At 35.8% G+C, this 27973-nt stretch overlaps 1 protein-coding gene across 4 annotated transcripts in view; it reads left to right on the plus strand.

Annotated features, from left to right (window-relative positions):
- Window positions 1-601: 601 nt before the first annotated feature.
- The window catches only part of CHD9 (chromodomain helicase DNA binding protein 9), a 179771-nt gene continuing 152399 nt past the window's right edge, over window positions 602-27973 (plus strand). For all 4 annotated transcript variants that reach the window (XM_045293606.1, XM_030886607.2, XM_030886606.2 and 1 more), the window contains exon 1: window positions 602-2217. In XM_045293606.1, coding sequence (XP_045149541.1) covers window positions 760-2217 — 1458 coding nt within the window. In that variant the 5' untranslated portion in view covers window positions 602-759. The remainder of the gene's footprint in view (window positions 2218-27973) is intronic.

The following is a 27973-nucleotide window of genomic DNA, read 5'->3' on the forward strand; positions in this document are numbered from 1 at the left end:
ACCATGAAAGAATTATTTAGAGAAACCCCTAACATCTGTATAGCTGTGTGTCAGCTGATGATGCAGCAGATGACTAATTTTTATCTCATTCTGAGTCTGCTTATCATGATCCCATGCATTTGTTCCTCCAGGGATTTCCACATATACCCTATGAGTTTCTATGTTTTATCTGTTCAAGAGGTCTAGAACTGAAATATGCCATTGAATTTACTAATCTAGAGGGTTCAGTGATAGCTATCTTAACAAGGTGTAACTCTGAAGTGTAGTGTACATATGCGGGTACTTCAATAAATTGTGGGGAAATGAAATTTAAAGATAATGGAATTTGTCCACAAACTTATTGAAGGAACCTTGTATTTAAAATACACATTGACTAGCAATGCAAGGCAGTGAAAATAATTTTATGGTAAGGCTGAGTGTAACATAGGAATTTCAAAATTAAATAATGTAGATTATTTTAAATGCGTGTAGTTATGTGCTAGAGGAGCTTGCTTTTTCCTTTATAGGGAACATTAGTGAGCTAATTGCAACTTATTATTCTAATATATCAATGCTGTTTTTAATGAGTACTCATTACATTTATTTTCCCCTGTTTTTCTAGGATTTGGACACTTCATGGCATGTCATTATTTAGAGCAATAACGAATATCAACTTTTGGATTAGTTGATGACCTTCGGAAATGATCCGACATTTACTGCAGAGAAGCTGAATATACTCCATTTGGAGTGAACAGCCCAGATTATTACTGACTTTTCAAGATGACAGATCCAATGATGGATTTTTTTGATGATGCCAATCTTTTTGGTGAAACCTTAGAAGGTTTGTCAGATGATGCATTCGTACAACCAGGACCTGTTTCACTAGTTGATGAATTGAACTTGGGTGCAGAATTTGAACCTTTGCACATAGACTCACTAAGCCATGTTCAGGGTACTCCAACACATCAAAAGATGGCTGATTTTGAACAGTTAAATCAGTTTGATTCACTGAAATTTCATCAAGTTAATCAGTCTTTTGGCAGCCCAGCTGAACACGTGTTATCTCCTCACTCTCAGTTTAATTGCTCTCCTATCCACCCCCCAAACCAATCCAATGGTTTGTTTCCAGATGTAGCAGATGGGAGTCCAATGTGGGGCCATCAGACAGCTACTAGCATTTCAAATCAAAATGGGTCTCCTTTTCACCAACAAGGACATTCCCACTCTATGCATCAAAATAAAGGCTTTGTGGCACACCATGACTTTGCCTTATTTCAGGCCAATGAACAACAAACACAATGTACATCACTACGCTCACAACAAAACAGAAGTAATCTTAACCCAGGGCAAAATTCTCTTGGGCAGTCTAAAACTTTTATGGATGTTAACGTTTCTGGTCCCCATAGAGTCAGGGTTAACCACCCACCACAAATTACTAATGCATCTACTTCACAACAGCCTCTTTCAATGCAGCAATTTTCTCAAACATCAAATCCTTCAATACATTTCCTCAAGTGTAGCACTCTTCAAGAAGGAAATTTTAATGGACCGTCTCCAAATATGACTTCTTGTTCTGTAAGTAATCCACAGCCATTTTCTTCACATTATTCCTTTTCCAGCAGTCATTTATCATCAAACAGCCTTCTTCCGCCCTCTGCAGTGCTTTCGTCTAATCACACAAATCAAACTTTATCTGATTTTACTGGAAGAAATTCCTTTTCACCCCATAGAGGAATCAAGCAAGAATCCACGCAGCATATCCTAAACCCCACTACATCATTGAATTCTAATAATTTCCAAATGTTGCATTCGTCACATCCTCAGGGTAATTATGGCAATTCAAAATTATCTCCTGTGCACATGAACTTCCCAGATCCGGTTGACTCAGGAACACCAATGGGCCATTTCAACGATCATGTAGAAACAAATGGGTTTTCATCTTTAGAAGAGAATTTACTTCATCAAGTGGAGTCTCAAACTGAACCATTCACAGGACTTGACCCAGAGGACCTTCTTCAGGAGGGTATCCTTCCCCATTTTGATGAATCAACGTTTGGGCAAGATAGTTCAAGTCATGTCTTAGATCATGACCTTGATCGGCCTTTTACATCACATTTCATAACAAGACCTTCGGATATGGCTCAAGCTCAGTTGCAAAGTCAGGTTCGGGCCTGGCATTCATCACTTTCTAATCATCAGCACTTACATGATAGAAACCGCCTATGCTTACAACGACAGGTATGTAGCTCTTCACTTCTATTTTGGAGATTTGGGTAACGGGCACTTCAATTACTGAGTACATTTTATATGAGAAATAAAATTATATGGTAAAATTGGACAATTTTAATTGCAATTACGGACACAATTTCATTGCAGATATGGACACAGTCATATAAATAAGCAAAACGTTAAGATCTCAACTGATAACTAGATAATAAACTTAAGCTTAAATTTTATAAAATAGAACTATCTTTAGAAAAATAATGTACAACCTTAATAAAAATATAACTCGAAATGTTTCAATTTTACCTAAAACTTTTGTTATTGTTCCTAATGCTTAAGCTGGCAACTGTATGGTGAAATTGTTACTTCTATGGCTTTGTAATTGACACAGTTTGGGGGAAGTAGTTTGGTGGTATGTTTAATAAGAGTATAAAAATACTTTATTACAATAATCTGAACATCACAAAAGTTATATACCCATATTACAACTTTTATAATGGACAACTAGAATCAGCATAGTTTATTATTAGACCTATATTACTTGGCCTGTTATAGGCATTCAAATATTTTAAATACTAACAGAAGAAACTGTTAATGATGTATAAAAAGCATTATTCAAAATTATAATCATAGTAAAGTTATTAAGAATGTTGTCTGGTATAGACTACTTAGACTACAATCTTCACTAATACCTGTATGACTTTGGGCTAGCTAGTTATGTAACTTCTCTGTACTTCATTTTCCTCATCTTTAAAATGAAGAATAACAATAGGATCTATATAATAGGTTTTTGAAATTCCAGAATTGATGTAACTTTTAACTAAAACATCGGTGGTTCAAGTCCATTCTAGAGACGCCTCCGAATAAAAGCTTGGCAGTGAACACAAGTCAACACAGCTCTACTCTGATACTCAGGAGGTTGCCATGAGTTGGAGTTAATTAAATGAGATATAACATGAAAAATTGCTTAGAACTATGCCTAGTATATATTAAGTACTTAATAAATGTTTTTTAATTACGCTGTTTTCTGTAGCAACATGAAAAGGATCACAAGGAAAACCATATTTTATACAAGTAACACATGCATTGTTTGTGTAAATATACTGTAGTTTTGTAGTGCAGTTTAATTACACTTTGTACAGTTTTTGTATTGTGAGTATATTATGTTCAGAATGAAAAAATAACACTTAATGTAATATGCCATTTTTTCTGAAATCCTGCTTATGTGCTCTTTAATATAAACCTTGATTACCTATGAGTGATCAAAAGTGAAATATAATTTTGTTCTTAAGATTAACTATTTTGGCATTGGTTTTTTATTTCAATGCATTCAAGTACTTGACAAGGATGAGCTTAATCTTTGCCATTGGGTTGACTTTAGTATTGGTTTTAGTACATGTTTTTGAAATGTTTAAGTAGATTCAGAGATATTTAAAAGGCACTTAGAAGCCCTCTCCCTGCTTTTTTTCTGGGTGGCATGAATTAAGTATTATGATTTTGCTCCTTTTGCTGGAGCAGGACTTGGAAGGATGCTGGGGAAAATGTCCATTGATTGCATCTAAATTATCTGTCCATCTTATATACAGATGTCTTGCTATATAGAACCTAGAGTTTACTAACTTTTTAATTTTATTAAGATTTGTTATTCATTTATTTCTAGATACTTTTTATTTTGTGTTTTAATTCATGCTGTCTGCTTGCATGAAGTTCTACAGCAGTGGTTCTCAACCTGTGGGTCATGAGCCCTTTGGGGGCCAAATGACCCTTTCACAGGGGTTGCCCGATTCATAACAGTAGCAAAATTACAGCTCTGAAGTAGGAATGAAAATAATTTTATGGGTGGGGGGTCACCACAACATGAGGAACTATTCAAGGTCGTGGCATTTGGAAGGTTGAGAACCACTGACCTAAAGTATCAGAATTGACTCACTGGCACTGGGATTTAAGTCTTCAAGTTTTCTGTTCTATTTTTATATATAGTAACTCATATTCTTCTTTACTAACACATTGAATAACAAAATCTAGTAACTACCATAATTTTAAAACAATGATAAATAATATTTTGTGATATTTGCAACAACTGTTACATGAGTTCTTCTATTAGTGGCAAAACCATAGGTGCCTGTGTTCTGTCACAGTAGAAAGATGTAATTTTCTACGACTCTAAGTTAGTTTCAGAAACTCATGGGGGCAGTTTACCCTGTCCTATAGGGTCGCTATGAGTTAGCATCGACTTGATGGCAGTGAGTTTGTGTTCTGTCAGACACAACAGTCTTTACTTTTTCCTTTAGTTTTTAATATTTCACTGCCATAGCTATACACAGCTCACAGACAACATTCGTGATTAAAGGGTTTGTTAAGGAGGTTACAATTCAGGTGGAAATACTCAAGATAGAGTTGTTTGGTTAGGACTTGTTAACTAAGTTCTTTCAAGGCTGCTATTAAATGCCTAAAGAGCATGCCCTTCTGCTATAAGGCTCAATTCATAGGCACTGAGCTCTAGCTCCAGGGATCAGTGACCTAGGACCCTGAATTAAGTACCCAGACACACTCCACTCCATTAAGCCTCAACCCAAAAGTACTCAGCTCTAGCTCAGTGGCTCAGCAAACCCAAGCTCCCTTACCAATTAAGTGTCCACAGGCACCCAACTTCCTGCACTCAGGCCGTACTGGCTTTGTGGTCGGAGAAGTCCACCACTATGTCTAATGCACTGGTTCTTTGTTCTGTTGCTGCTCTTCTGCCACTCCTCAGATACCACTACTTAAATGTTCTCTAATAAGGAGGTTCAGTGCACAAGAGTCTTGGGATACAGAAGACGTGCTCTACTCCTGGCTCTTACTAATAATAAGATTCCCTCCTCCTGCTTCTCAGAGGGTTCATTTTATACCCAGCAGGGTGGCAATCCCATTGAATCCTGTCTTCCCCCACTTCTTACTTAGACCCATGAAGGAAAAGGTGGTTTGGTCGGCAATACAGAGACTTTGGCTAGAAGAGCTATCTATTCATATATGTATATAAAACATTTTTTTATATGTATATATAATTTGGAAACTTTTAAAACACAGGAGAACTGAAAGAACAGTAAAACATCTGTATACCCCTAAGTGTTAGAGGTGTGTAGTGGTTGCTACTACACTGCTCAAATCTCTTTTTTTTTTTACAGTTTTATTGACACTTCTTCCATATATCATACAATTCAATTGTTTAGTCATGTCAAGAAGAGTTATACAGTCATTAGCACAATCAGGGTTTTTTTTTGCAATAACAAAAGAGGTTTTACGTGTACTAGCTTAAGCCAGGGCTCAAGTCCTCAGGTACTCAACCACGCGCGCCATCTTGGACTAGAGCCAGCACAATCAATTTTTAGCACATTTTCTTCTTCATTGTTCTCAGTATAATTATTTTTTTTAACTGTGGCAAAAATGTACAAAACAAAACATCCTCTAATTCAACACCTTCTACATCATATATGTCAACACTTGATTATACTGTTACGAAACCATTATTGATATCCTTTTCCAGATTGTTCCACCACCATTAACATAAATTCAATGCCCCTTAAGCCAAAATTCTAACTCTTTCACCAAGGTAGCCATTCCCTATTGCCATGAGGCAGAGGTCAGACCTTCCTCCACCTTCCATCTTTCTTTACATATTCCAGTATAAACAGTCAGTTCCTCCAACAACACTCTAGTTCTATGCTGGGCTAGATAATGTGTTGCGGTGTTCACATAGAACTTACAGACAATACTCACAGTTAAGGTGGTGTGTTACAGGTATTAACAGGTTACCGTAAGCCAGGATTAGTAAACAATATGGATGAAATCAATGGTCCACAGCAATACTAGTAGCTAATTTTTTCTGCAGTCCTCAGCCTCTCAGCCATGAGGTCTATTGTCCTCTTCATCTGAGGGTCAGAAAACCAGCCCACTACTCTGTCTCATAGTCACAGAGTCAGTGCCACTTCTATGTTCTGTGTCACAGTCTGCCTGCCTTTGCCTCTCGTGCCTCTGCTCTCAGCCTCTGCTACTTCAGTTAGATATCTTTCAGTGTGCTGCACTGGTGGCTTTTCTTCCTGAGATTTCTCTCTTTCCAGGATGACTCATCCTTATAGCTAAAAGAGTGACAGGCTAACACTAATCAATCTCTTCTATTAGTGTTTGTTACACATGCCATATCTGCAGGTTGCCACCCAATCATTTGGTGTGAATAACAGACATGGATAGAAGAGCTGTATTAAGAAATTTCACTCTACTACGCCCACTGAAGTTAATACATAAAACTACCAATCACTGAGGTCTTTTATGCTCATTTTTTTTATTGTGCATTGTCTATGCTTTAGTACAAAGTGCTATCAAGTTGACCTGTACTCAAAACAACCCTACAGTCAACATAACCAAACACTACTAGATCCTACAGCAGCCACACACTTAGTGTTATTATATTTGAGGCCATTTTTGGAACCACTGTGTCAACACATCTCTGAAGAGTGTCGCTCTTTTTTGCTGAGCCTCTTTCACTTGGTGGGGGTGATGTATGTTTTTTGGTATGAATTTCTTTGTATGAATTCCAGAATAGGTAAATCTTTAAAGGTATTAACTACATTAATAGTTTCTTAAGACTGTGATAGGAGAGGTTGGGAAATGAATGAGCTACTCTACCAAACATGATGTCCTTCTCTAGGAACTAGTCTTTCCTGATTAAAAGTCTTTCCAATGTAAAATGAAGTCTCATTATCCATGCTTCTAAAGAGCATTCTGGCTGATACTATAAGACAAATTTCTTTGTTCTTCTGACAGTCCTTAGTACTTTCAATATTTTTCACCAGTACTATAATTCAGATACATCAATTCTTCTCCAGTCTTCTTATTCATTGTCCACCTTTCATTCATTGTCCACCTTTCATTCATTGTCCACCTTCTTATTCATTGTCCACCTTTCATATACATGTGAGTCGATTGGAAAAACCGTGACCTGGTTGAGGCCTTAGTCCTCAAAATTATGTATTTGCTCTTTATTTTTAACACTTTAGGTCTTTTGCAGTACATTTGTGCACTATAATGTGTTGTTTGATTTTTTTGACTGCTGCTACCACGGATCCAAGTAAAATCAAATCCTTGACAACTCATTCTTTTATCCATTTATAATGATGTTGTTTATTGGTCTAGTAGTAGAACACACATATTTGAGAATTATTTAAGGAGATACATAGGTACTTGGGGTGTGAGTCATTATTTTAAAAGGAGCAGGGGACCTATGTAAAACTAGAGCAAAGGATTTGTTGTACTTTTTAAATAACAATTAAGCTGATAAGATCCCAAGATTTTTCCCATCTTTTTTAACGGTGGAAACTTTTCTTGAATCAAAAAATAGCAGCTTGTCTTAAAAGAGGTAGCCATGTAAGTTAAGTGACAGCTAAGCCCACACAGAAGAAGCAAATCAGCCTGTATGATCCAAGGATTGTAAATAATAAAATCTAAGAACGGGGAGAGAAATATATTAGATGTTAAATTCTGAGCACCTGGTATAGAAAGACAGTGTAAGCTTAAACTCCATTTGCAGAGACTTCACAAGGATTAAGTTGCATTGAACTGGAATGTGCACCAGACAGTGCATCAGAAAGTTAATTAAAGCCAATGTGAAAAAAAACAGAAAAACATTCACTGTCATTGGGTCAATTGTGACTCATAGTGACCCTATAGGAAAGGGTAGACTGCCCCTGTGAGTTTCCAAGACTAACTCTTTATGAGACTAGAAAGCCTTTCCTTTGACCCACAGTGCAGCTGGTGATTTCAAACTGCAAACCTTGCGATTAACAGCTCAATGCATAACAACTATGCCACAGACCGAAAACCAAATTCAGTACCACTGAGTTGATGCTGACTCACAGTCGATGGCTGATCTATGAGTCAGCCCAAAGTAACCACAATGCCGCCAGAGCTCCACTACACCACCAGGGCTCCTTTAAATGCCAAGATGTTAAGATTCAACATCTTATCATTTGTTATTCCTTTTGATGCATTCTTAATTTGTTCTAGATTTTATTATTTTCTGCTTTCTTTTTGATTAAGGAGTCCTGATAGCAAAGTGGTTATGTGTTAAGCTGCTAACTGCAATCACCTGTCACTCCACAGGAGAAAGACAAGGCTTTCTACTCCCATAAAGAGTTATAGTCACAGAAACTCACAGAGGCAGTTCTACCCTGTTACGCAGTCATTATGATTTGTAATTGACACAATAGCAGTGAGTTTGGTTTTCTGTTTTTAATTTTTAATTTTTTTAATTTAAGTTTCTCTGTGTTTTGTTGTTATTGTTGAGTTTTGTATGACTTTTTTTTATCATTTTATGGGGGCTTGTACAACTCTTATCACAGTCCATCCATCCATCCATTGTGTCAAGCACATTTGTACATTTGTTGCCTTCATCATTCTCAAAACATTTGATTTCTGCTTGAGCCCGTTGTATCAGTTCCTCATTTTTTTCCCCTCCCTCATGGACCCTTGATTGTTCTGCATGACTTTACATGAAATCCAGAATAGGTAAATCTTATAGAGACAATAATTATATTAATAGTTTTTTAGGGCTATGAGAAGGGAGGTTGCAGAGGAAAGGGGAGCTAATAACAAATGATGTAAAAAATGAAAGAAATGTTCTAAAATTGATTTTGATGAAGATTGCATAACTCTTAAATATGTTCCAGCCATCAAATTATATGTTATATGAATTATATGGCAATAAAAATGTTACTGTGTATATACAAATAAACAATAAAAAAAACTCTTTATACCACGTATGTCGTAGGCAATAAGGAGTGGAAAGACCACCAAAGTAATAAAAAATAAATACTTTTTAATAATTTCCTTCCTGTATTTATATGTGAGAATTTTAAAAAATATTTATGTATTAACATGATTTTTTAATGAATAACATATTATTATTTATTCCAAACCATTTTGTTAGAAGCTAATCCAGACATCATAACAGTTCATAGTTTAATCACACCAAACAGTATTATACAATTGCTAACAAAATCAATTTCAAAACATTTCCTTCCTTCCTGAACTGGGTATCAGTTCCCCATTACCGTACCACCATCATCACCTCTCCCACTCTACTCCCCAGGAACCCTTGTTCTCATTGCTGTCTCCGTAGGGTCATCTATCATGGGTTTCATGTACCAAAAGTTATAGAAAAGCAGTAACAAATATTCAAGAAGGCTACCCACAATGACAAAATACAACAGAGGTAAACCACAATATGAAAACAGATACACACAATAGTAAAACCAGATCTAGCCCAAAGTGCAGCAGAGGAGAGATCAAGTGACAAGGGTGTAACTTTCAAGTAAGATTTTTATTTTAATCTACTGTAGACATCTCCAGTATTCCCTGTCTGATAACCAGGCTTTACCCATCCATCAATTATGGTAAGTGGGAAATCAAGGCTTATCCCTCGTGTAGATACTACAAATGTATTTTGGGTTTCCATAGTATTCTATAGCCTACTGTATACCAGAATCTCACAATTTAAGCTCTGATGCTATTCCCTCCTTCACTTTTGCATTATATAATTTACAATTTTTGGATCACGGATGTTGGTGTACTTCTTCCATGTGGACTTAGTTGACATCTCGTGTAGATGTCTAATGAAGGAAATATTCTAAAATTGATAGTGGTGAAGATTGCATGACTCTTTTTAATATGTTCCAGCCATTGAATTGTATGGTATATGAATTTTTGGAAACAAGCCTTTATGACCCCAGAAATTAGCTATCTGATAGCCAGGCACCATCTAATTTCTTCACCACACTTTGCTGTAGCATCCATTATCTTCTGTGTTTCCTTCATGAGGGTGAGTATCAATCGGGGTCACAACATAATATTTTTTATAAGTAGTTTCAAAAATTTTAATCATTTGACTAAGCCAATGCACAAAATGGAAATTCAGAATTTCCCTTTTAGTTGCTTTGTTTCAGTTAAAACTGAATTTGTGTTTGGTTTTTACATTTCTATTAAATCTTCCTGATTAAAATATTCTATTTTAACTGGGAAACTTGTGAAATATTAGGTAGTTAATAAATGTTATTTTAATTATTAAACTGTTCTATATTATATAAGAGTTGAGCTATGCAATGACTGACAGGAAACTGAGTAATAGAAACTCCAGTTCTAAGAGTAGCTTTAAGATTATTAGCTTCCATCATGCATATTTCAGGGTGAAAGGTAAATCGGAAGTAAATTCTAGGGGTGGAGAAGAGGCAGCAGGTGAGTGAGAGATTTGTGGATTAGTGTTGTACATGTGAGACTGAAGCCAAACTGCTAGATTCTTTGTTATGTTTGTTTATGGTGACCTGCACTACTAGATATCTTTAGTTATCATTTTTTTGTTTGAAATTGGAAAACAGTGAGAGAGTTAGAACCTACAGAGCTGTGAAACATTATTACTATTACCTTAACACATATGCAAAACTGTTCTGGGATATTTAAATGTCGGTAGCCATGTGTCTTTTTTTGGATAATTGAGCAGAGATTATTTCAAATTGAGGAATATTGTAATGCTCTATGGTGTGGGTAATATGTGGGGAGAAATAATGCATAGTTTGGAAGCATGGACTGCAGTTTTTAGTTATATAAACTAATAGTTTGCTGTGCTCAACTGTGTAAATACTACCTTCCACATTTACTGTGCAAGTAATGCCTTATACATTATGAAAGGAGAAAGGTCTTTAAAGATATTTCCCTTAAAATTTTTTATATACCTAAAAAAAGAACAACTTTACTTTGTCTATTTCATGGAATAAGCATTTTAGATCTAGGGTAATTCTACTTTTACCATATATAAAATGTAAAAATAGGCTTAGAAATAATTCTAAACCCGCTAAAAACAAAACAAAAGCATGTTTAGAGAGGTCATGAATTGTTTGCTATCACAAGTGAGAGATCCTGTAGAAGTCAGGAACTTACATTTAATGTGTTATTTAGTAAAATACAATTTTAACGATTTGTCTTAAATTATTGAGAAACACTTTAAAAGTTTTTTGTTGGTTTATGTAGCTTTCAATATGCCTTTAAGTTTTTTAATTTTGTCTTTTATGTTAAAAGTGCACCCTGTTGTAGCTTCTGAAGTATAGTTACACATTGTATACTCATACAGGTTTATATAACATCAGTGTTTTTGGAAATGTTGCATTTAACTACTTTTATTTGTTCCACCATTAGTGGATGGCTCCTATTTGTAAGAACTTCCATTGAGCACTGAGATTACAAAGATGAGTCAGATATGATTCTTGCTGTGTGAGATTCTAATTGAAAATAAAATAACACTTTACTGTTGATCTATATAATAATTTCAGAAATTAGCTCTTTAAATATCTGATTCATTTACAATTAATAGTGGTTTCTACCACTTTCCTTTATCCCTCCAAGAATTCAATTTATAATGAGTGATTTAAACACAAGAAATTCGTTTTTCTTACCCATTCTATTTCATATAGGTGTTCTTTGAGGCTGTTTTGTTTGCTTAGCTGTTTCTAGGTTTTGACAATCTATAGTTACTTGATAAATATATGTACACTTCTGTTTATTTGTATTCTCTTTTCACCATTAGAATATTAACCTTTTGAAAATAGAAACCTGTCTAATGTTATTTCCCTAGCAATAACATAAACCTGTATTATTAGATGGATGAACATATATACAAATGAATCATTGAAATTACAATTACTTGCAATCTTGTATAGATTTTATACAAGCCTAAGGGATCAGCTTTACAAGTTGATATTTACTTAATTCAGTCTTTTACTTAAATCAGACTAAGGCAAACACCAGTATGCCTTCTTTGTCTATGGATAAGCTTGCTCTAGACTTCATATATAAATGGAATAATACAATATGTGGTCTGGGTGATAGACTTCTTTCATCTAGCATGTTTTGATATTTTATCCATGTTTTGTATATATCAGTGCATCATTTCTTTTTATTGCCAAATAATATTCTAATGTATGGATTTAGCACATTTTGCTTATGGAGTAATCAGTTGATGCACATTTGGGTTGTCCCAAACTGTTTGGCTGTTATGAATAATGCTGCTATACAAAATCTCATGTTTTTGCAGTTAGCACAGCATGTAAAACACTTTGCCACCAGTCTTCTTATTCATGTTGTTTTTGTATCTTTCCAGGAATGACACTGCTGAGTCATGTGGTAACTTTATTTTAACCTTTTAAGTGACGTCTAGGCTGTTTTCAAAAAGGATAGCACCATTTACACATTTTCCATTTCTTTAAGTATGTATGAGCATTCCGATTTCTCCACATCCTTTCTAGTAATTTTTATTATACCATCATACTAGGTGTGAAAGGAGCCCTGGTGGCATAGTGGGTTAAAAGTTGGCCTGCTAACCACAGGATCAGTAGTTCAAAACTACCAGCTGCTCCTCAGGAAAAAGTTAAGGCTTTCTGTTTCTGTGAAGATTTACAGTCTTGGAAACCCACAGGGGCACGGTTCTATTCTGTCTTGTATGATTACTGTGATTTGGACTCAATTCGATGGCAGTAAATAAGAGTAGGTGTAAAGGGGTATTTTGTTGTGGTTTTAGTTTGTACTTGATGACTAGTGATACTGGATATCTGTCCATGTGTTTATGGCCATTTGTCTGTCTTCTTTCCAGAAAAACAAACTCACTGTCATTAAGTAAGTTCTGATTTATAGTGATTCTGTAGGGCATAGAAGAACTATCCCTGAAGGTTTCTGAGATTATAACTCTTTACTGGACTAGAAAAAGATTCCTCTTTCTGCCATGGAGTGGCTGGTGGTTTTGAACTGCCAACCTTGTGGTTAGCAGCCCAATTTATTACCCACTATGCTTTATTTTTAATATGTTATTTATCTTTTTATTATTGGGCTGTAGGGATTCTGTATATGTTCTAGATTATATGTGTAATTTGCTAAAGTTTTTCTCCTCTTCCTGGGTGGTTGTGTTAGGCCTGGTTGACTAGAGAAACAAATCTAGAGACATTCATGTATATAAGAGAGCTTTATATCAAGAAGTAATTATATATCAAGCAAACATTCTAGCCTAGGACAGATCAAGTCCTTAAGTCCGATACTAGTCCATAAATTCCTCTTCAGACTCAACACAGCCACATGCGGTGATGCAGATGCAGGAAGATCACAGGCTGGTGAGTGCAGAGTCCTGTGGATCCAATGGCGTTGGCCACATCCTAGCGCTCCCAGTTCTCAATGTGGCTACTCAAAGGAAGGTGAAAGCAGAGAGAGAAGCCAGACTCCAGAGAGACATTAATCTTTGCTGCCACCTCCAAAGGAGGTCATCAAGCTGCAACCTGATTGACAGGCTAAACTCCACCCATATCTTCTTACAGGTGTCATTTTGGCACAAAAAAACTAACGATCACAGTGATTAACTTTTTTCTTCTAGTATTTGGTGTAGGTGAAAGTTTAAAAAGGAAACTGGTTTTCCATTCAGCAATGTATACACAGATAGATCTGTGGCATTGGTTGCAATCCTTGCATTGTGTTAGCACTCTGCCCATTTCTGCTTTTAATTCATTATTGTTGGTTGACTTTTCACTTTCTGAATTATGCCCATTAAAGCACAAATATTTAAATATTTATGTCCATTTTATTTCATTTTCTTTTGATGTTTGTGCTTTCGGTGTCAGATTTAAGAATCCATTTCCTAATCCAAAATTCTAAAGATATTCTATTATGTTTTCTTCTAGGAATTTTATATTTTTAACTATTAAATTAAAAAAAATAGTTTTGAATTAATTTATTTTATGTAGTATGAATAAAGGAACCTTGGTGACATAGTGGTTTCCCATTGGGCTGCTAACCACAAGGTTGAAACCAACAACAGTCAGCTCCGAAGGAAAAGAAAGGACTTTCTACTTCCATAAAGAGTTACAGTCTTAGAAACTCAACGGGGCAGTTGTACCCTATCCTACCAGGGTTGCTATGAGTCAGTATTGACTCGATGGCAGTGAGTTTTGAGTTTTTCAAAGTGTGATGTAGGACTTTAATATTCTTTTGTGTGTGATTATATAATTGTCTCAGTATCATTTGGTGGAAAACTCATAGAATTACTTCTGGGCTGTCAACTCTATTCCATTAATCTGTATATCTATCTAAGGTGCCCTGGTGGCACTGTGACTGTTGAGTTGCTAACCATAAGGTTGGTGGTTCAAAACACATCAGCTGCTCTGCAGGAGAAAATTAAAGCTGTAATAAGATTTACAGTCATAGAAACCTTTCATAGGGTCACAATGTGTTGAAGTCAGTTCAATGGCAATAGGATCCTGGTGGAGCTGCCAGACTCTTAAACCACAAAGTTGGCATGTGAAAGCCACCATCAGCTCCTTCAGAGAAAGATGAGACTATCTCCTCCCATAAAGATTCACAACGTCAGACACCCTATATAGGATTACTATGAGTTGGAATTGACTCAACGGCTTACTTTTTGGTTTATAGCTATCTTATATACCAATTTCTGCAAAGAAGCCATCTGAGATTTTTTTTATATGGATTGTATTAAATCAGTATATTAATGTTGGACACCCATCTATGAACAATGACTGTCTGGCCATTTATTAAGGTCTTTATTATTTTCAACAGTGTTTGTAGGTTTCAGAGTATAAACATCATACTTACTTTGTGAAATCCATTCCTAAGTATTTTATTCTTTCAGATGTTACTGAAATGGAATTATTTTTTCATTTTCAGTTTGTTCATTGCCAGCAAATTTACATTTGATTGATATTTATATATTGATATTGTATCCTGAAATCTTCTTGAACTTGTTTATTAATTCTAATGAGTTTTTCAGCAGATTCTTTAGGGTTTTTTTATATACAAGATTATATCAAATGCAAATAAAATCACTTTGATTTGTCCTTTACCTTACTAGGATCTTTAGTACAATGTGGACTAGATGAAATAACAGTGAGCATCTTTGTCGTTTTCCTTAAGAGGAAAACATGAAGTAGGACATTATCGGTGAGTTTTTCAGATGCTCTCTATCAGGTGGAGGCAGTTTCCTTTTCTTCCTAATTTTTATTATGAAGGGGTATTCAATTTTGTCAGACACTTTTCCATATGGGTTGAAATGATCATGTGTTTTTATCCATTGTCCTATTGATATCTTGCTACATTAAGTGGTTTATAATGTTAAATTAATTTTATATTCCTAGAATAAATCTCATTTAATCATGATTTATAATCATATTTATATATTACTGGATTCGATTTGCAATGATTTTGTTGAGAGTACCTGTGAGTTTAGTCTTACCTTAATTACTGAGGTAATATGGATTTTGACTTAAAGCAAGGAATGCCAGAAAGATATTTAGTAGTATTTTATTGACTATGCAAAGGCATTCAACTCTGCGTAGCATAAGAAATTATGGATAGCTTTGAGAACAATAGGAATTCCAGAACACTTCATTGTGCTCATGTGGAATCTATGCATGAGCCAAAAAGCAGTCATTCAAACAAACAAAAAATGGGAATACTGAGTAGTTTAAAATTAAGAAAGGTGTGCATCAGAGTTATATATTTTTACTCTGCTTTTTCCATATGCATTCTGAGCAAATAATCTAAGAAGCTGGACTATATGAAGAAGAATATGGCATCAGGATTGGAGGAAGGCTTATTAACAACCTTTAACATACAGGTGACACAACATTGCTCCTGAAAGTGAGAAGACCTTTAAACATTTGCTGATAAAGATCTTCAGCCTTCAGTATGGATTGCAGCTCAGTGTAAAAAAATACCCAAATCCTCACAACTGGACCAATAGATAACATCATGATAAATGGAGAAAAGATTGAAGTGGTCAGGATTTCATCTTGCTTAGGTCCATAATCAGAGTTCATGGAAGCAGTAGTCAACGAATGTCAAGCAATGTCAATGACATTGCTTTGGGCAGATCTGCTACACAAGACCCTGTTGAAAAGCATGGGTCATTTAAGTCTGATCTGGGCCATGGTATTTTCAATCACCTCATATACTTGTGCAAGTTGGACATTGAAAAAGGAAGACTGAAGAATTGATTCATTTGAATTATGGTGCTGGTGAAGAATATGTAAAGTACCATGGACTTCCAAAAGAACCAACAAATCTATCTTGGAAGAGGTACAGCCAGAATACTTTTTAGAAATGAGGGTGGTGAGACACTGTCTCATGCACTTTGAACATGTTATCAGGAGAAACTAGTCCCTGGAGAAGGACATCATACTTGATAAAGTAGAGGGCAGTGAAAAATAAGATGACTCTCAACAAGATGGATTGACAAAGTGGCTTTAATAGTGGGCCCAGACATAACAATTATGAGGATGGCATAGGATCAGGCACTTTTCTTTCTGTTGTACATTGGTTACTGAGTAGGAACTACTTTAGGGCACCTCACAACAATAAAAGGACTTTAACAATTATAGAAAAAGAATCAAAGATAAAAATAGAATCATATTTCCTTTATCAAGAATGATGTCCTTCTCCAGAATGTTATAATCCTGCCCAGTTCATTCATTCAGGCTCATTTCCTACTAGTTCTGTACAGACTTCTAAGATTGTGCCTTTATTGTATCATACTTTATCATAATGCTTTATCAAATACAGGACAGCATCCTGTATTTATATACATATGAAGAGCTTAAATGAATATAAATTCTTTAACATCTCACAATAAGACTACAACTTGGGAAATCTGCTATGTATAACTCTTCAATGACATACCTTTGCTCATGCTTGTCTGTCTTCTTTGAATACCTCTGATTATTTTTTCTTTATAAAACTGACCATATTCTTTAAGAACATAATTCCAGGTATTCCCTATCTCTGGTTCATAGTGATGTAATTCGTTACCCCAAACACTGATCATTTATTGATTTGTTTCTTCATATATTAAGTATATATTAAATGTATATTTTTTCTGATAAGAATATCATCATTTTTGTGGGCAGTATTCAATTTTGATTTGTATTTCTGCTAATGAGAAAGTTTGCTGTAAATGTAATATGTTCTTACCAGATACTAAATTGCCTACTACAAGGCAGTAATCTACTCTAAATTATAGATATTATGATAATATGATATAATTTTAGTTTGGGATAAAATAGCAAAACTAAGAAGATTATTGACTAATATAGATAAGTCAGACTTAAACAATTATTCCTGTTATCTTTATATTCATCTAGTAAGTACATATAAAAGTAAAATTTGCCAGCCCGGTGGTCACCGAGAGTGGGAACCTGGTGACTGTGTGAGTTCTAAAAAAAAAAAAAAGTAAAATTTATTGAGGCATAATTGCATATAATAAAATGCACATTTTGAGTGTGACTGAGTTTTTGTTAAATATTTACACCCATGTAACCATTGCACAAACAAGATGTAGAGCATTTTATAACTCTTAGAAGTTTTCTTATATTTCTTTTAAGTAGTGAGTTTTCTCATCCCCAGCTCCAGACAATCAATTACATGCTTTGTTTGCCTCAAGATGGTTCATTTTACTTGTTTTAGATTCCAAATAAAAGTAATTTATCATGTGTAGTTTTTGTTTCTCACTTTTTCATTAAGCACAATGTTTTTGAGATTTATCTACCTCATTTTCATATATCAGCCATTTTTTAAATTCATTATAATTTTTATAGTGTTAGGATCACATTTTTTGATATATAGTTTTAACAAACATACGCAATTGATTAATAACCAATTCTAATCAAGATAGAGGATAGTTCTGTGACTACCCCAAATTCCCTCTAATCTTCCTCCCACCATCAGGCTCTGGCACCCACTGCTGTTCTGCCCCTATTGTTGTGTTGTTTCAGGATATCATGTAAGTGAAACCGTACAATATGTAACCTTTCAGTCAGGCTTCTTCTGTCTGTTAGAAAAATGCATTTGAGATTCAGTCATGTTATTGCATATATAAATATTGTGCCTTTTTAATATTTATTTGCAGTCTATATTTTATCTACAGCACAATTTGTTTATCCAGTTATCTCTTTTAAAAATATTTTTTATTGTTGAAAAATACACAGACGAACAAAGTCCAATCAACATTCTTTACATACACGATCCAGTGACCTTGATTACTTTCTTCAAGTTGTGCAAGCATTTTTACCCTCTTTTTCGAATTGGTCATCCTCCAGTATAATCTCACTTTCCCCTGTCTGCCTGTCTACCTTTTCAAGCTACTGTAGTCAGTTTGATCCCATATAGATAGTTCTTTGAAAGAGCACAATGTCCAAGACAGGCATTCTTTTCCAGTTAAGCTAAACTATTACTTTGGTTTGAAGAAGATTTCAAAGGATATTTTGGCAGAAAATGCTGATCACAATGAGGAAAATACAGTATTCCAAATTCTCATGAAATCTACATGTTCTGAAGCCACTGAGTCTGGATGAACCCCTAAAAGTATGGTTAGGTAATCTTTAAATCTTAAAACCTTTGCTACAAAAGCAAAGAAACATTTATTAAAAATATAAATATTTGAAGCTATTGTTTGTCAACATATACTCTACCAAAGTCTGCACACTTCTGAGGGTGGTGCTTGCATAGCTCTTCCTTCCTTGAAAAATTCTGTACTCTTCAATTCACACCATGTCAAACAGCAGTTTGGGCCTTCCTGAGGGACTCAGATTGTGTTCCTTTAAAATATTATTTGAGTTTGGTGAATAAAAAACAGTCCGAAGAAACAAGATTACTTACCCTCAAAGAATAAACAGGTACATTGTTGTGATGGAGACATAGTCTTTGATGTACAACTTTGATTGCTTACATCTCATCAGTGCAGTTTTCTGTTTTCTTAAAACTTCCTAACATAAATTTTGTAATTGTTTCCTTTGTGAATGAACATTATTTGAAATAGTATGCTGCTAAAAAAAGAAATAACATGCTTTTATAATAAAAAATTGTTTTAATATCAAAACATTAGGAGAACAGTTAATCTTTTAAATACCTCAACATACATGAATTGTTATCTTTTCAGATGAATGATAATAAGATCAAGTAATTACCTTCAGTTTAAATATTTTATTATAAATCTTATTGATGTATAACATACATGTAAGAAATTACACAAATCCTACAGAACTAAGGCCTATGCTCTTTTTTCATAAAACATTTTATAATTACCTCATTAATTTTTTTTCTTTTACAGAATATAGGTTCACATGAATTGTAAAAAATAATACTGAAAGATCCTCTGTAAACTTTATGTAGTTTACTGAAATAGTAGCATCTTACAAAATTATTGTGCAATATCACAGGCAGGAAGTTGAATTGGTAAAATTGGCTACCAGTCTTATTCAGATTTCCCCACTCACATGTATTTTACTCATTGTGTATACATCTTGTCCTATGAAGTTTTATTATAAGTGTAGGTATCCACCACATCATCAAAATACAGAACCCAAGAATCTTTGCTTTTGCTATTTTATAACCATTTTCCTAACCCTTGGAAAATTAAGTCTTTTCTCTCAATTTTGTGATTTAAAGATTATTAGGGAGCCATATAGTATATGTTTACCTGATTGAGTCAGGTGTGGTTAAGACAATTTGTCTAAGCTTAAATCAAGTGATTAAAAACAAAAACTTGTTCCTGCTGAGTTGATTCAAACTGCAGGACAGAGTAGAACTGCTCCACTGAGTTTCTTAGGTCGTAAATCTTTGCAGAATTAGTTTTTCTCTTGAAGAGTTGCTGGTGGATTTCAACTGCCGGCCTTTTAGTTAGCAGCTGAGCACTTAACCACTGCACCACCAGGACACCTTAATCAACAACAGTTGTTGTTGTTAGGTTTTCTCAAGTTAATTCTGACTCATAGTGACTGCAAAAAATACCTTATTTTAGAATAATACAAGGCTGGTCACATGAGGTGGAAGTTACAGATGTCATAAATGTCTGACTTCATAAATGCTTTCCACTCCATTATCTTTCATATGAAACATGACTTTCCCCTCCATAGTCTCCCTTACAAACCATTCACTACAACATCTCACAGAACTCAAGAAACTTTAAGGAAATGACTCACCTGATTATAGAAGATACCAAGTCCCAAATCTGAATTTCATACATCCATCTGTAGAATTCTCATTCACACTAAATTGGGCTGTTGATTCACAGTCTGTGGAAACTGATGAATTAGGTCAGGCATGAGGTTGCCAGTTTAAGTACCAAGAAACAGAGGTCAGGAAGAAGCAAGTCAGATATAAGATCCAAAGCAAGAGAGCAAGCATTGCCATAGTTACCAAGCCAAACAAAAGACATAGGAATCACATCCCCAAGATGGCCCTCTTGAGTCCTTCTGAGGCAGTAACTGGTGTCTGATTGCAATTCATTACCTGTTGATTTAACACTTATCTTCTGCACCTGCAGAAGGGGTTGGGGGTATAACAGAAATAGTGTCTTTCCCACATCTGAGGCTTTGATATAGGTGTACTTTTTGCCTTCTGACATAGAGGTAGAAGATCACTGGTCAATTGTGCATGCTTTAGGGTAGCAAGTTCTATGACCTCAGTCTCCTGCTATTCAGTTTCAATTAGGTAGGCAGCTGGCAAAAAAGAAAGAAAAATAGCATATAATCAGTTACCCTATAGGACAGAATAGAACTGCCCCTGTGGGTTTCCAAGACTTTACAGAAATAGTAAGCCTCATCTTTCTCCCACAGAACAACTGATGGCTTTGAACTGCTAATTTTGCAGTTAGCACAGCTCAACACATAAACACTACACCACCAGGACTTGCCTATTAAGGGAACAGCTTAGAATTGGAATTTCTTATTTTATCACAGAAAGCAAAGATTGTGGCTAATCTGCATACCATGTCCCCAAGGAAACTAAGGGTGGTGACATGAGTTACATTTACTCATAAGGTGGGCACTCAAAATATATCTCGCCTTAGTCTTTCCTCATTAGTATAACAGACAATTCACTACAAAGTGGGCTCTAACCAGTAGTGTAGAGTCTAGAATATATAATACCTCATAAAATGAGGGCTATGGCTAGAAGGGTCAAATAATGCAGAAAGTATCAATATCATTGATGTCACATACAAATAAAATTTTGCTAAAGATAATTAAAAACTGAATGGAGCAATAGATAAGAAAAGTACATGAAATAAGGAATATCATTGCAAATGTCAGATAGATCCTAATTAAAATCAGAGTCTCGGAAAGAATATGCAAAGCCATTCAGGTGTTTGGATCATAACAAATTTAGGATAGCATTTGGAAGAATGGGAATTCAAGGACACTTAATTGTGCTAATGCTTGAGCTATACGCAGACCAAGAGGAAATCATTCAGACACAACGAAGGCGATATTGCATGGGTTAAAATCCATAAATGATGCATCAAGACTTCATTCTACACCATATTTATTCACTGTGTATGGTGAGTAAATAATCTGAGTTGCTAGACTACATGAAGGAGGAAAGCCCATCAACAACCTGGGTGGGCTGATGACACAACTTGCTTGCTGAAAGGGAAGAGAACTTGAACCATTTACTAATGAATATCAACAAATAGAGCCATCAGTATGGCTTACAACTAAATAAAAAGAAAGTAAAAGTCCTTCAACTGGGCCAATAAACAATATCATAATAAAGGGAGAAAATAATTGAAATAGTCAAAGATTTCATCTTACTTGGATTCACTATAAGTGCTTGTGGAAGCAAGGTCTGCACAAGGCTTCTTTAAAGTGTTAAAAAGCAAGGATGTCATTTGAGGACCAAAGTGTACCTAACTCAAGTCATGGTACTTTCAGTTGCCTCATACTCAGATGAAAGCTTTGAACACATTGTCAGGAGAGACCAGTCCCTGGAGAAGGACATTATGCTTGGTAAAATAGAGTGTCAGCGAAAAGGGAATATCCTCAACAAGATGGATTAACACAGTGATTGTAACAGTGAACGCAAATAAAACAGTTGTGAGGATGGTATAGGAAGGACAGTGTCTGTTTTTCTTGTGCATTGATGAAGCCGACTCAGTGACAACATCTGACAGTGACTCTATATCACTGTATTTGATCTTCATCAGTAAGTGCTTCAAGTCCTCTTGTTTTCAGCAAGCAAGGTTGTGTCATCTGCATATTGCAGGTTGTTAATGAGTCTTCCTCTAATCCTAATGCCACTTTCTGCTTCATGCTGTCCAGGTTATGGGATTATTTGCTCAGCATACAAATTAAACTGGTGAAAATATTCTGTGGATTTAAAACCATACCATATCTTCTTGTTCTATTTGAATGATTGACTCTTGGTCTGTCTACAGGTTCCCCATGAGCAAAGTCAAGCATTGTAGATGTCGCATTCTTTGCAGTGTTATTCATAATTTGTTATGATCCATGCCTGGTAAACATTTTTCTGGTATTCTCTACTTTTAGCCAAGTTATTTAAGGACCTTAAATATATCAAAGCCTTCACCTTTGCCAGAGTTCTATCATATTCACAGGGGAGGGAAATAATTCAAGAATGTTCATTGAATTCTGCCTATCATAATGAATTGCCAGCTCTGATACATACTAGAATGATTCATTTTTGAAAGCAGCATATTTGAGATAAGCCTAGGGGCCCTTAATATAAAACGGTGACAGAAGATAATGAGAACTGCAGGGTACAGTCTCTGAGAGCAATTAATCAATGTTCATTTATGTAGTTTTTAAAGAGGTGATCAGATTCAATCTACAAAGGAATTACGTAAATTTTACGTATTTTGTCTTGAATTACGTTTAGTTTTGGTTTACAAGTTTATCCTTTCCGTTTTCATGGTTTTACAAATTAGTGTTTGATATCTTCACTTCAGAAAAAAAAAAAAAGGAACACTAAACCTCCATGGTAGGCAGTCAGAAAAACACTTCCCTGTAAAGATCTCAAACTCTCAGGGGAAATTTACCTAACTAAACCTGTGCCGCTCCTTTCCCCTATCCACAGCTTCATTTGGGAGTCTGTGTTAAGAGATATTACTAATGTATTGCCTGTGTGAAAAGTAAGGAAATAGTGAAAAGGCTGAGACACTGTTAGACTGATATAAAGTAAAGATTATAGGATTGAGAATAACAAAAATATTTCCTGGAAATTTTGTAAGAATTAAGTGAAATTATAATGGTTAAAATCCTCTGAAAACTATCAGAACTGTACAAATGTTAGTTTCCTTCTCTAATCATATATCCTATTTATAATCAGAGTGGGTTGAGTAATATTCTTTGTTCAAAAGTATATAAGGAAATAAGTACTTTGAAAATATGTCTGACCTTTGCTCAGGAAGATTAAATAACTCTGCCTACTTTATGTTACAATTATCTTTTATATTGAGACATGCTGTTGTAAAACATAAAATACTTTTTTTTGGCCTAGTGGACCTTAAGGCCTAGTGGACCATAGCTTTTGACATTAATCTTACAGGCCAGTGCTGCTTACATTGCTTTTAATTCTGTACCTATCTTTGCTATTTTTGTGGTTTGCTTCTTGAAATCTACACGACAGCAACAAATGTTTTTAGATAATTTACTTTCCCCCCTTAGAACTATTTGTGACTGTATTGTCATTTCTTTTGTGTTTCCTGACTTGTTGAACTACATTTATTAACCATAATAATTTGTCTTCCCTATGTAGATGCTTTTTTTCTCTTTTAATCGTAAAAGGTCTCTTTTTACATAACTACTGTGTTTAGGGTACCAGTTCTGATATGGATACAGAAAAGATATATTAGCTTTCTTTTGTGGTTCTGTCCCTTCTACTTCTACTATTTTTTATCTTGTGTCCAGAATTCCACAGTAGTACTTTCTCATGTTACTTCCATTGTGTTCTGCAAGGTGAAATTTTAACATGGTGAAATTAAGTATTCTTTGTGATTTCTAAAGTGCTTCTGTCTTTTTATATGTAGCTACTTGTTCACCATCTAGTAAAAAATAAATGTATTCTTCGGTTTGAAACTATGAGAGGTCTTCAAAAAGATTGTGAAAAACTTCAGTTATCGTTTAATTCCATTTTTCTATGAACTTTGTGAAGCCCCCTCATATATATCAAGGTTAAATGCATTACTTTTAAAATTTGCCTTATTGGAAATGTGTGGTGGTGGTTGTCACTGTTTTCATGTTCCTTTGAATCCATTCTGACCCATAGCCACCTTATGCACAGCAGAACAAAATACTGCCTGGTCCTGCACCCTCCTTAAAATTGTTACTATGTCTGAGCCCACTGTTGGAAACACTGTGTTAATCCCTCTCCTTGAGTGCCTTCCTCACTGCCTCTCCACTTTATGAAGTCTGATGTCCTTCTCCAGGGATTGGTCTTTCCTGTCCAAAGTATGTAAGACAAAGTCATGCCATCCTTGCCTCTAAGAAGCTCTCTGGTCATACTTCTTCCAAGACAGACTTTAGCAGTACATGGTATTTATACTAGTCCCTTAACACTATTTATGCTTATGTTAATAATTGCTTTGGTGTTCCAATGCTTTGTTGTTGTTTCTTAGAAACTTATCTTGGAATTCTGAATTTTAAAATAATTAACAGTAATAAACAGTATAAAATGAACAATAGGTATCTTTTAAAAGAACCAATTCTAAAACCAATTGTTAACCAATTAGCATAAAACTTGTAAGAGTCTTTTTATGTTTTATTAAGAAAACTAGAAACAATCTAAGGAATTTATAGCATGATTGCTACTTAGGCCAGTTATGGGATTGGTTAATGTGTTTACACTGTTATACTTCCGCTTTCTCTGAACCTATCAAAGCTATAAGAAGTATTTCGTCAATGGGCTTTGTTAAGACTATCACCACCACCATACACTCCCTTAGTTTAGAAAGGTGCAGGTAGTATAGCCTGATTATTGCTGTTGTTAGGTGCCGTTGAGTCAGTTCCAACTTGTAGGTTTTTACAATGCTTTATAAACTTATGTCAGCAACATAAGAATAGTTGTTGTTGCCGCCAGGTGTTTTGGAGTTGGTTCTGGCTCATAGGTACTCTATGTACAACAGAATGATATACTTTCTGATCCTGCACTGTCCTCACAACTTTCACATGTATCTAAGACCATTGAAAAAGCCATGGCTTGCGTCAGGCAAACCTTATTCCTCAAAGGAACAGCTTTGCTTTTCAACATTGGAAAGAGGCCTTATGTAGCAAATTTACCCAAAACAATGTGTCGTTTGCTCTCTTTACTAATGTTTCCATGACCAAGTTGAAATTCTTGAAAACTTCAATCTTTTCTCCATTTATCATGATGTCATCTGTTGGTCCAGTTGGAAGGATTTTGGTCTCCTTTACATTGAGTTGTAACCTATACTGAAGGTTGCAGTCCCTGATCTTCATCAGCAAGTGCTTCAAATCCTCACTTTCAATAAGCAAAGTTGTGTCATCCTCATATCTCAGGTTAACAAACCTTCTAATCCTGATACCACATTTTCTTCATATAATCCATCTTCTCTATTTGCTCACCATACAGATACAATAAATACAGTGAGAGGATATAACCTTGACACACACCTTTCCTGATTTTTTTGGTTGCTACATTGTAGATTGTTTCAGTGCAAACATAATAAGTATTTTCTCCCTATTCCATCTGCATCACATAACTCTTTCCATAATGCAGAATGGACCTGAATCTCAGTCAAAATGTAGAATTATTATTTTTTTAACAAATACTTTCATTGGGGGTTCTTACATCTCTCATCACAACCCATACATTCATCCATTGTGTCAAGCACATCTACACATATGCCGTCATCATCACCTTCAAAACACTTTTCCTCTACCCGAGCCCTTGATATCAGCTCCTCACTTTCCCCTCCCTCCCCTGCCCGCCCTCCCCCATGAACCCTTGGCAAGTTACAGATTATTATTTTCATATCCTACATCATCCTCTGTCACCCTTTACCCACTTTTCCACTTTTTGTCCCCCTGAAAGTGGGTTATATGTTGATCCCTGTGATCGATTCCCACTTTCTCCCCCTACCTTCCCCTATTCCTCCTGATATCTCTATTCTCATTGTTGGCCCTGAAGGGTTTATCTATCCTGGATTCCTTGTGTCGCAGGCTCCTATCTGTAGCAGTGTGCATGCTATGGTCTAATCCAATTTATAAGGTAGAATGGTGCAGGGAAGGGAGCATTAAAAAACTAGAGGAAAGTTGAGTGTTTCGTTGCTGCTATACTGCACCCTGACTGGCTTATTTCTTCCTTGTGACCCTTCTGTGAGGGGATGTCCAATTGTCTACAGATGGGCTTTGGGTCTCCACTCCACACCCCCTTCCCCACCCCTACCCCCACCAATTCACATTGGGTATGATTTTGTTCTAGGTCTTACATGCCTGATACCTGATCCCATCTACACCTCATGATCACACAGGCTGGTGTGCTGCCTAGATGTGGGCTTTGTTGCTTCTCTGCTAGATGGCCACTTGTTTATATTCTCAAGCCTTTAAGACCCCAGACATTATATCTTTTGATAGCTTAGCACCATCAGTTTTCTTCACCACGTTTACATATGCACCCATTTTGTCTTCAGCAATCATGTCAGGAAGGTGAGCATCACAGAATGCTGGGATATTAGAACAAAGTGTTCTTTTGTTGAGGGGGTACTTGAGTTGAAGCCCAATGTCCATCTGCAACCTTAATTCTTAACGTATAAATATAAGTACATAGATCTATTCCCCTATCATTATATATGAATATATTTGCATATTTACATGCCTGTATTTAGAATGTGCTTTGCCTCCTGGTTCTTTCCTCTCTTTCCATTTACTTTCCTCTTGTCCCACCATCATGTTCAGCCTTCATTCGGGTTTAGTATTTCCTAGCTACGACATTGTCCTTGATTAAGCCCCACTAGGCATCCTACTTCTCTCCATTGATTTTAGTTCACTTGTTGTTCCCTCGTCCCTGGGTTTGTTCCCCACCCTCCTTCCTTTTTACCACCTCCCATTCTCCCGTATCCCCCTGGAACCATTTATCCCATTATTTTCATCTCCAAATTGTTTATCCCACCTATCTTTTCTAGATAGACATGCAGAGACATTAATAAGCGCAAAAACCTGGCAAAGCCAAACAAAACAACAAAGAAAGTCAAAACCAATAATACAATAACAACAAAGAAAAACAAAATGACATTAAAAAGAAAGCCACTGACAAAACTGGAAAAGCCTATAAATAGTTCAAGGTCTGTTTGTTGACTTTTACAAGTGTTTTCCAGTTGTGTCTGATGGGGTGCCACAATCTGTCTCCATAGTCTATTTTTTATATTCTCCAGGAATTTAATCACTTTGCTCCCCTTGCTGCTCTGTTATATGCCCTTAGTGTTTCACCCCAGTGTGATGGGGTTACGTTGGGCACAGTTCCAGCACTGTATTTCCAGTATTGGCCCCTGTAACGCTATTGTTAAGTGAGGAACATCGTGTCTCATGGTGGACCTTGCCCTATGGTCCTCTCTGTACATTTTCTGCTCCGAGGAGGAATATCGTCCTCAGGGCTTGGGGTGCCAGGATGTGTTCCCCTCCCTCTCCCTCCCTCTTCGTTTCTCCTGTGTGCTCTGATCAGATGTGCCCCTCTCCCCAAGCTGTAATTTCAGTGCCGTCTTCTGAAGTGCATTCTTCAGGAAGGGGTGTGGGGGTGGTGTCCACATAGTTGGGATTGGGACCAGCCCTGGAGACCTCTTCATTGGTTCCCTGGTACATGCTGGTATGTTGTATTCACATCTTGGCACATCGGGTTGAAACCTGGTCTCTCAATCCCTCTCCTGTGGAGATATAAAAAATACCCTCCCCTT

The sequence above is a fragment of the Echinops telfairi genome, unplaced genomic scaffold (assembly GCF_000313985.2).
Source record: "Echinops telfairi isolate 266 unplaced genomic scaffold, ASM31398v2 ScPeMD7_2291;HRSCAF=2852, whole genome shotgun sequence".
Taxonomy (NCBI): domain Eukaryota; kingdom Metazoa; phylum Chordata; class Mammalia; order Afrosoricida; family Tenrecidae; genus Echinops; species Echinops telfairi.